Source organism: Martes martes, assembly GCF_963455335.1.
Source record: "Martes martes genome assembly, chromosome: 10".
NCBI classification, from domain to species: Eukaryota; Metazoa; Chordata; class Mammalia; order Carnivora; family Mustelidae; genus Martes; species Martes martes.
Genome location: NC_137898.1, coordinates 54,779,167 through 54,789,974, shown reverse-complemented (window position 1 = coordinate 54,789,974; position 10,808 = coordinate 54,779,167). Strand labels below are relative to the sequence as shown.

The 10,808-nt window shown below is 38.3% G+C and overlaps 2 protein-coding genes across 2 annotated transcripts; one reads left to right on the top strand and one right to left on the bottom strand.

Annotated features, from left to right (window-relative positions):
- Window positions 1-3,756: 3,756 nt before the first annotated feature.
- Window positions 3,757-4,698, top strand: LOC308350840 (olfactory receptor 52E5-like; the record flags this gene model as incomplete). The annotated part of the gene is made up of 1 exon (XM_080816313.1): window positions 3,757-4,698. The coding sequence occupies one exon, from the start codon at window positions 3,757-3,759 to the stop codon at window positions 4,696-4,698; it is 942 nt and encodes a 313-aa protein (XP_080672439.1).
- Window positions 4,699-8,706: 4,008 nt separating this feature from the next.
- LOC308350066 (olfactory receptor 56A3-like) lies at window positions 8,707-9,654 on the bottom strand (the record flags this gene model as incomplete). Its single annotated transcript, XM_080815066.1, has 1 exon — window positions 8,707-9,654. One exon carries the CDS (start codon window positions 9,652-9,654, stop codon window positions 8,707-8,709), a length of 948 nt encoding a protein of 315 aa, XP_080671192.1.
- Between the last annotated feature and the right edge of the window lie 1,154 nt (window positions 9,655-10,808).

Below are 10,808 nucleotides of genomic sequence, written 5' to 3'. Positions count from 1 at the left end.
TTGGGCCACCAGGCATTCAGTTAAACTTTATTTCTATGTGTGCCTGAGTGTGTTTCTGAAAGAGATTACCATTTGGTTTGGTAGGTTTGGTAAGACTGGTCTCCCCATTCAATCCATTGAGGATTTGAAGAAAATAAAAAAGGAAGGGAAGGGAGAATTCTCTCTTTCTCTCTCTCACTCACTCACTCTCACTCTCTGCCTGTGGGCTTGAACTGGACATCAGTCTTCTCCTACCTTTAGACTAGGACTTACACCATCAGAGCTTTTGATTCTCTGGCCTTAAGAGTTGGACCTGAATTTTACCCCTGGTTTTCTGAATACCCTTAATATTATCATTGGGCTAGAACTCATCAAAGATATTTAAGACATTACATCATAGGAAACGGACTAGCAGCCCTGCCTCATTGTTGTTATCATAGTTTGAGACCAAATGTGCACAAATAACGATAAAGGCAAATACTCTGAAGCATTCATTAGAAAGATACTGGGTTAGGAATTTAGTAGACTTTGATTTCAGTTTTTCCTCTGGCCGAGATGGGGTAAGACCAAATTCTGTCTTTTGAGTCTTCTGAGTTTGACTTCATGTTAAATAAAATAGTAAACAGCTTCTATTCCTGATATTCCAGAGGACTTGTAAAAATTATGAAATGATTTATAACAGTGAGAACTTGTGTTTCCTTATTCCTATCTGACCAGTATATGTTGCTTCTGTAAGGTGACCTCTCCCAGTGCCACCATTAACAGTAAAAAGCCCACATAACAATGAAGAACCATGATTGGACTACTGAGCCAAACTGACACCAAGGAAATAGTCAACTTTAGCTTGACAACTTAGGAAGTCCTTTTTCCCATCCTCCAGGAGCCCCAGCGAACAAATGCATCTGGGAAATATAAAGGATCACTAAAATTCTTACTCACTATAAATGATCACTCCACAAACACTAGAGGTTGCAGCATCCAGACAGTGACCCTTCTGGAAGATGGAAGAGCTGTTAAAACTGTTGGTAAGTTGGCTTCCCATTGCATAATGGATTTTCTATAATTATAGAAACTAAGTGCAGAAAAAGAGATCACAAAAAGAGTAAGATGACTTAGAGACATTTATTACATAGTCCATGAAAGAAGGCGATGGAATAAAGGAAATGGTTTTCAATGGATGTTTAAAATAGAAGGAGAAAGAGTACATAAAGCATATGTAGTTGTTATGAAGATCTAGGATGTGTCCATCTGTTATATCCCATACCCAATGACCAGTGATAGTATAATTTTTATTTTCTTTATTCTCTCTCTCTCTCAGACTCCAAATATAGTTGAATTTGCAAACCATATTCTATACGTTTTTCATTACCACATGGTGAACCATAAAATATTGGTATGCCACCTGCAGAAAAACAGTAAATTAGAATATGTATTGCTAATTCTTGTTTTTAGTTTTTCTTCTTCATTCTTCCACCAATATATACAATGCAGATGACATGTATTAAATACATCACACACCAATGACTCCCGTGTGTGTGTGTGTGTGTGTGTGTGTGTGTGTGTGTGTGTGTGTGTGTATTCATATATTCAACCATGTCCTTTTTTGAGCTTCAGGCATATATATCTAATTGTATATTTGACATGTCTATGAATATTTATTTCTTTTGGTATATATCTAAGAATGGAGGTGCTGAATAATAGTGAAGATGTATTTTTACCTTCTTAAGAAACATGCCAAAGAGTTTTCTAAAGTAGTTGCACATTTCACATACCTACTAGCCACTGTATGGGTTCCATTATTCCACATCTTCTTCAGCATCCAATAATGTGAATCATTTTAAATTTAGCCATTCCAGGAGTATAAAATGGAATCACTTTGGGATATTAATTTTCATTTCCATGGTAACTAATGATGGTGAATACCTCTTTATTTGCTATTGAACATATATCTTTTTTTTTAGAAGTATCTCTTTAGGTTTCTCCTTTTTTAATTGGTTTGTTTCTATTCTTATTGTTGATTTTTAATTCTATTTAATTTTATTTCCACAACACTTGTTATTATCTAGAGTGATTTAATTATTTTTGCCTGCTTATTGTCTTCCTTCTTAACTTAGAATGTAAGCATTACAAAAATAAGACTATTTCTTTATCAGCAGCATATACCATATACCATAGCTATTCCCACATCTAATAACAACAACTACAAAGTCAAAGATAAGTACTTAGTAAATAAATACTTGAAATATTTGCATCTCAAAAGGACATTGAGGACTCAAGATATTCAGTCTTTCCATTATAATAACTTGTGTTCTGCTTAGAATTAAATTCTAGCTGCCTAATTACATGGACTTCTTGTCATCTTAACTTAAGGATATGCTGCAAATTCTTTTAATTCTTTTAATATTGAATTATAATTTAATGTCTCATGTAATATTTTAATTATAAAGTTCTTACTTCTTAGAGTCTGAATATTTACATATGCATATTTAAAGGCTATAATAGGCCCCAGAAAAATATTTTCAATTTTGTTTACTCTATACTTTACAAATATGTTTAACCCACCCACCCCCCCAGAACGCTCAATTTTGGTATCATCCATTAACAATTTCTACCATTTGAGAGCTTTCCTGCTACACTGTTGATTTTCATTTCTGAGGCTTTGCTAAATGTCACTAGGTGGAAAATGAGTAATCCAAATAGAAATGTTCCACAGACAGCATTCAACCTGTTTAATTATTTTGTTTGACTTACTCAATATTTTACAGACATTTTAACACCGGCAGGTGCATAATTAGAGAAAATCCATGAATCCCCATATACCACATTTATGAGACTTTTTTTCTGAAGACATTTAATTTGTCATCTCTGAGAATGGCCTCTGTCCCTACCTCTACTGCAGACAGTAGCTACTGGAGAGAGCTTTGAGGATACAAAGACATTCATTCACTATTATGATATTCCCTCCAATATAGCTCTCCAAAGATTAAATATTATGAACATGGGGAGTGGGACAAAATATGACATTGTCTTAATCATATGAATCCTGTTGTTCCTACAGTCACATGCATGGAATTTTTGGTGCTCTATAAACTCACTGATGCACCAAAACTGGGTTTCAATAATAAAAGGAGTTTAACTAACATTCTGCCACTGAGAATTGTTACTTACTATCTACATATTTCAGGACTGATGTCAACACCTACTCTCATCAACTAAAATACACAAAAATAAAACTCACTCCCATTATGTTCTCTATTCTCATTGAACAGCACCAGTATTTGCCTATTTGCCCAACACAGAATCCTGGAATTTAAACATGACCAATTGCTCTCTTTCATCTCCCAAATCACATCAAACTCTGTTCCCTGTTTACAGTATATGTCATTGCTTCTCCATGCCCACTACCATTTGTTTAGATCAGGCTAGCATCATCTTTCACTATGCTTACTTCAAACTCTAATATGCCCCTCCAACCAATTCTCCATTGTGATATTATGGAAGTTCCCCTAAAACACAAGTACATTTTACATCATTCCTAGCACTGTTGACAGAGTATCAAGTTTGGGATGTGTCTTGGACAGAAAAACAAGATGTCCAGAACCTGGTCAGTTCTATATTTGGGAGCTTTTTAAACCATTTCTCACTTTCTACTCCAGGGTCTTGTGCTACATATTAAGGCAGAGAATTAATTCCATGTTTTTCCATGACCTGAAGGAATGACATGGATGAGATTGGAGTCCTAACACAGTGTGAAAAAAGTGACCAGCAACCATGAAGATGGCCTATTGCAACACCACTCAATCCCATCCTTTCTTCTTTGTCCTTCTGGGGATACAAGGCTTGGAAAATTTTCACCTCTATATTGGTTTCCCCTTTTGCACTGTATATCTGATTGCTCTCCTGGGGAACATTATAATCCTCTTTATTATTCAGACTGAGCCTAGTCTCCATCAGCCCATGTTTTACTTCCTGGTAATGTTGGCCTTCACTGACCTAAGCCTATCCACTGCCACTATCCCCAAGATGCTGGGCATCTTCTGGTTCAATTTCAGGGAAATACTTTTTGGTGCCTGCCTTACACAGATGTTTATGATTCATCTATGCACTGGCCTAGAGTCTGGGATACTCACAGTCATGGCCATAGACCGCTACATTGCCATCTGCAATCCCCTGAGATATACCATGATACTTACAAACAAGGTGGTGACCATTCTAGGTATAGTCATTATTGTAAGATCTTTAATCTTTGTTATTCCTTTTGTGTTCCTCCTCTTGCTGTTGTCATTCTGTGGTGCCCATATCATCCCCCACACCTACTGTGAGCACATGGGCATTGCCCCTCTTTCCTGTACCAGTATCAGGACCAATAATTTATTTGGGATGGTTGCCTTTTCTGTGGGATTCATTGACCTTATCGTAATTGGTTTCTCCTATGTGAAGATACTTTACACAGTCTTTCATTTGCCATTATGGAATGCCCGATTCAAGGCTCTCAACACCTGTGGCTCCCATGTCTGTGTCATGCTCATCTTCTACATCCCAGCATTTTTCTCTTTTCTGACCCACCGCTTTGGTCATAGCATCCCTGGCTATATTCATATATTTCTGGTGAATCTATATATGGTGGTTCCCCCTGCACTCAACCCTGTTATCTATGGAGTCAGGACAAAGCAGATCCGGAAGCAAGTCTTAAGAATTCTTAATCCTAAAGCTGTTTGATCATCAGCTGTCCAAGTCTTGATTGATCACACACACACACACACACACACACACACACACACACACACGTATATATATATATACACACACACACATATTATATAGTGTGTGTGTATATATATACACATATATATGTATATATGTATATATATGTATATATATATACATATACTATATAATATATACATATTATATAGTGTGTGTGTGTGAGAGAGAGAGAGAGAGTGTGTGTGTGTAGTGGTTAAATTCAGCTAGACGGAAAAACAAAAGCACAATGCAGAGTTTATATTCTAAACACTTTCAAGTACTATTGCATTATACCTGTGCTTTATCCCCTACTGACTTTCTAAACCAATGTGACAAAAACTTTACCAGAGACATCACTCATTATGTTCTTGCCCTCATCGCATGTCCATGGTCATTGCTCCACTATAGGCTGTGTTGCATGTATGTGATTCAACCTTACTTTTCAAAACTGACTAAACTGAAATCTAAGAGAATTAGTCAATTCACGAAAGGAAACTAAAAACTTAAATGGAAACTTATGTGCCAGGAGAATTATCATATATAACAAGTTATGTGATATATATATATATAATATACACACACACACACACACACTTTTTATACACTTTTTAAAATATATTTTTCCATTCAGGTGACAAAAAAGTGTGACTTTCTAAAATAAAATGGCTCTGGACTCCTGGAAACAAACTGAGGGTTATAGAAGGGAGGTGGGATGGGAGGACAGGGTAGCCAGGTGATGGGTATTAAGGAGGGCACGTGTTATGATGAGCACTGGGTGTTATACACAACTAATGAATCATCGAACACTACATCAAAAACTAATGATGTACTATATGTTGGTTAGCTGAATATAATTTTAAAAAGAAAAGAAAGAAAATAGCTAGAAAGATAACCTCATTTCCTCAGCAAGCAATATCTGAAGTTAATATTATTCTCTTAAGTCTGGCCTCTGGTGTTTCCTATGTACTTCCTAGTGACCCACATACCTCAATACCTATAGAGGTAAAGAAAGATTGAATCCAGGGGCACCTGGGTGTCTCAGTGGGTTAAACCTCTGCCTTTGGCTCAGGTCATGATCTCAGGGTCCTGGGATCAAGCCCTGCATTGGAGTCTCTGCTCAGCAGTTAGCCTGCTTCCCCCTCTCTCTGACTGCCTCTCTGCCTATTTGTGATCTCTCTCTCTGTCAAATAAACAAATAAAATCTTTTAAAAAAGTTTGAATCCAGTGAGAACTCAATAATATCTCAAATATATTTCCAGCACACATGCAGGGATCTTCTGTAATATAACTTGTTTCTAGCACCATTATTAAAGCAATGGCCACCAGGATGAATCAGGATAGAACTGTGGTAGTAGACAGATACAAGTGATGATCCAAAGAATCGGAAAGATATCACCATAACTTCTATCCATTATTATTTGAAAACTGTTTCTCAACTTTTTAATTCCCGAATGCTTTGGTCCTTCCCCAACCAGGAGCCCAGCATGCTTCTACAGACAGAGGGCACTCCCAGGCAGAGTCCCAGGTATCTGCAGAATTGTGTTGGTATATAATGAAAGCACAGAAGGGACAGGGCAGAGCACTGATCATTAGCCTACACCTGTACTAGTCAGATCTTCCCATTCCTATAAGTTAGCTCTGTCCTGTCACTAGTCAAGATGGTGCCTACCACAATTTCTCAGGAAATCTTCTTAAAAGATTTTCTTTATTTATTTGACAGAGACAGAGACAGTGAGAGAGGGAATACAAGCAGGGGGAAGTGGGAGAGGGAGAAGCAGGCTTCCTGCTGAGCAGGGAGCCAGATTCTGGGCTCCATCCCAGGACCCTGGGATCATGATCTGAGCCAAAGGCAGATGCTTAATGACTGAGCCACCCAGGCGCCCCTCTCAGAAAATATTTAAGATACTCCTGCTACTACATTTGGTTCAGAAACTATAAATAATGTACCTTACCTCCCTCCTTTACCATTCATTCTAGATTTCTCTCACATACAATTAGAGTTTCTAGAAGTCACAACTTCTAGCTGCCTCATTGTTCATTATCTCTTCTCCCCTGACACATCCTCTGAAGGGGGCATTAATATAAGCCATTTAAGGTCTGAATGTTTTGTGCTAAATCCCCTTATGGTATTCACATATTTTCCCCCAACCTCTGATTTTGAAATCTTACTAAGCCTCTCTTTACACCAAGTTGATGACTAGTTGTACTGCTCAGAGCACTGTCTCCATCTGTGTGGTTAACCCATGATTGAGGCTGCATGTGGCAACAGTCTATTTCTACCCTACACATCATGAAATGACTCATTTATTAATAAACCTGAGCTTTTTCCTCCCCTTCTATCTACTCATAGGGAACTTTCATGAGACCACAGGTCTTCATGTAAATTTGGTAAGCCAAATAAGGTCTGGGGAACAGCTAATGTAATGTGTGCCCTCTGTAGTTGCTCTAGTCAACTCCAAAAATATTATTCTCTTGATAGAATGAGTTAATGCTATGTCTGTACAAGTTTATTATTTCTTGCCTCAGACAGCTGGAATTATATTTTGAATGGTGGCTAGTTCTCTGGTGAAGTCTTTGCTACAAACTCCATGGGAGCTGTTCTTTTTTGGTTCAGGGGTAATATAGGATGCATTGATGAACAAGTTACTGCTGTGAGCAACTGGGGCTCCGTCCTATCAGGAACACAAAAGAAACTGATTAGGGGTGCCTAGGTGGCTCAGTGGGTTAAAGCCTCTGCCTTCGGCTCAGGTCATGATCCCAGGGTCCTGGGATCAAGCCCCACATTGGACTCTCTGCTCGGCAGGGAACCTGCTTCCTCTTCTCTCTCTGCCTGCCTCTCTGCCTACTTGTGATCTCTGTCTGTCAAACAAATAAATAATCTTTCAAAAGAAACTGATTAAAAACAAGGTTCTATCTATATTTGTGTTTTAATAGTTAACAGAATTCTCAGGGCTTAGAAACTCTCCAATTTGAGGCACCTGGTGGCTCAGTTGGTGAAACTTCTGACTCTTGGTTTTGGCTCAGGTCATAATCTCACGAGTTGGGAGCTCCAGTCCCTCTTCCAGCTCAACAGTCAGCAGGAGTCTGCTTGAAGATTCTCCCTCTGCCCTGTCCCCTACTGGCTTTCTCTCTCTCTCTCTCTCACTTTCTCCCCCAACCTCAAACAAATACATAAGTCTTAAAAAAAAAAAAAAAAAGAACCTGTCCATTTCATACAAACAATGCTCAGGTATTATGTGTTCAATATTTTAAATTATTATTACTGGTTCATATTTTTAATCCTTATAATCTTTAACTCATTAGAAGAACTATGTGTGCATACCATAAACTGTGAAACCCTGGATCCAAAAGATAAATGTCCAAAGCACAAACTAACCCACTGCAAAGAATTTAGGAGTCTCTTAAATCTAATCAAACTCATTGCTAATTGTTGCACAATGCTCCATGTCAAATCCCTGTCCTCCTGCAATGCATATTTCCAAAGACCACCCAGTTGCAGAACCAATAATAAATCACAAGCAACTTTCCATCATTCAGGATTGAAATTTCACTGCAATTTCTTTGTCTCAAATATGTTCCCTTCCCACACATGGAAATAAGAATAAGAACGCATTACACATTACACAACTCTACCCAAAAATATCCATAGTTGTATATATAAGAATGTAAATGCATAACCTATTAACGGCTGTATATTCAGTAACATAATTTTTTCACTGTAAAACCTACCCCAAGGAACCCCAGTTTTTTTTAAAAAATAGGATACTGTGTATGAGGAAAAAGCAAAAGGGGTCAAGCATATTATTAAAGAAGTTAGAGAAAAGGGAACTACAATGAATCTAAAGTTTTATTAAAGAAGGCACAATATCCAAATTACCCAGGTTGAATTACAACTCATATATATATGAATTTCAGCCCATTCACACATTATTGACTCAAAATTCATCCTATATTATGAATGTAGAGATCCAGTTGTCCTTACTACCACACTTTCTTTAGTAATCTCTGGATTCCTTGCTTGATCTCCTGGGTTCGCACTCCATAAACAATGGGATTGAGGGCTGAGAAGATGACATGGTGGAGAACATTGAGCAAGACTGGCACATCAGGGCAGACCTTCTTCTTCACCACAAGAGTGAGCACAAAGACCAGAAGGATGGTGCTGAAGAAGAGGATAAGAATGAAGTGGGAGCCACATGTGCTCAGGGCCTTGGCCACAGCACCCTCTGCCTTGAGTCTCAGCACAGCTCGAAGGATGAGGCTGTAGGAGAGGAAGATGAGGATGAGATCAGATCCTAGCAGTGTCCAGCCTCCAGCAAACTGGTAGAGGCGATTGATGGTGATATCATCACAGGAGAGCTTGGAGACTGACATACTGGCACAGATACAGTTCTCAATGACATTTCTCCCACAGTAATGGAGTCGTGATGATAGAATGGGGATAGGAACTGTTAAAATACCATTCCTGGCCAAAATAAAAACAGCAGCCTTGACTACAAATTGGTCAGTGATTACAGATGGGTACCTCAGTGGGTGGCAAATGGCCACATAGCGGTCATAGGCCATGACCATGAAAGTGCAAGACTCCATGGCAAGGAAGCAATTCATGATGTACATCTGGAGGAAGCAGGCATAGAAACTGATGGACTTGAGGTCAAACCAAAAGATGGCCAGGACCTTGGGGATGACAGTGAGGCAGACCACAATGTCCAACAGAGAGAGGATGCTGAATAGGTAGTACATGGGCTCATGCAGAGAGACCTCCAGCCGGATGGTGACGAGGAGAACACCATTGGCCCCCATGGCCAGGAGGAAGAGGAAGTTGAGGAACAGGGACAACCAGAAGTTCCAGCTGGAGGACCTGACCAAACAATTCAGGAGGAAGTCTGAAACTTCAGGGGAGATGGTGCCATTTGGGTGTGCTATCATCTTTTGTCATATATTTCAATATTTTTCTTTTAGTGATCTGTAAAATTAAGGTAAAAATTAGCTACTCATATGGTTATGGACATTGAGGAGGGTATGTGCTATGGTGAGTGCTGTGAAGTGTGTAAACTTGGAGATTCACAGACCTATACCCCTGGGGCTAATAATACATTATATGTTTATAAAAAAATAAAAAATATATATTAAAAAATTAGCTACTGACTCAAGACACATGAATTTAGAATTTGCTTCACTTGGGTGAAACCCATGAGTCCTAGCAGGTCATCAAGAACCTCAAGAACCATGTGAATTCATCTGTATATTCTTTGTGACATGGTTCTAGGACATTCCTATCACTTTAAGCAGTAGAAAGTACTGGGGAAATACAGTTTGTTTATACTGGTTTGATTTCTTCAAGGTTTATTTTTAATAGAAGTGTTTAATAGAATTCTTATTTCTCAACAGAAACTAAAGAGAAGGAATTACTTAGTAAACTACTTTTTGACATTTTTGTCCCCAAGTTTGTATGTCTAAGTTTATTCCTTTTTGTTTTTGTTTTTGTTTTTTAGTGATTACATAGACTACTATATGACAATTTAGCTACGGCAATATGCCCAGATAAGTAAAAGAGCCTGGCACAAATAGGGACTCAAATCCATGTCCCTAGTTCTCCATGCCACACTCATTCTGAGTTTCTGGTTGTAGTTTGTCTTAAGTATAGACCTAAAAGATGATACCCTGGTAATAAAGTTAGTCTTAATGATCTTTAAGCAGTCATTTAATGAGGGAGGTGTGGATCCTGCCAAATAACCCAACTTCCTCCCTCTCTACATCTTCATATTTCTAAGTTTCTTAACTTTGAGAAGATATAACCTTAAGAGGAGAAGGAGCAATTCCACATAGCTATGTGAGAGCCATACCTGCCATTAGACAAGGTGAAAATTTGATTGTTCTGCTTATAATAGTGTGAGGGTGATAAAGACTTACAGTTTTCGCATCCCTTTTCTATTTTATTTTTCCATCTTCAATATAACAATCCAGGTACACATTCCCCTGCTACCAGGCACAGTTTAATGTTGCCAGGTTCTCTTATTACTTAACCTCCTCCCCTAGCATTCTGTTAGATAACATTGACAAAGAAATGTCCTTACTCTCAG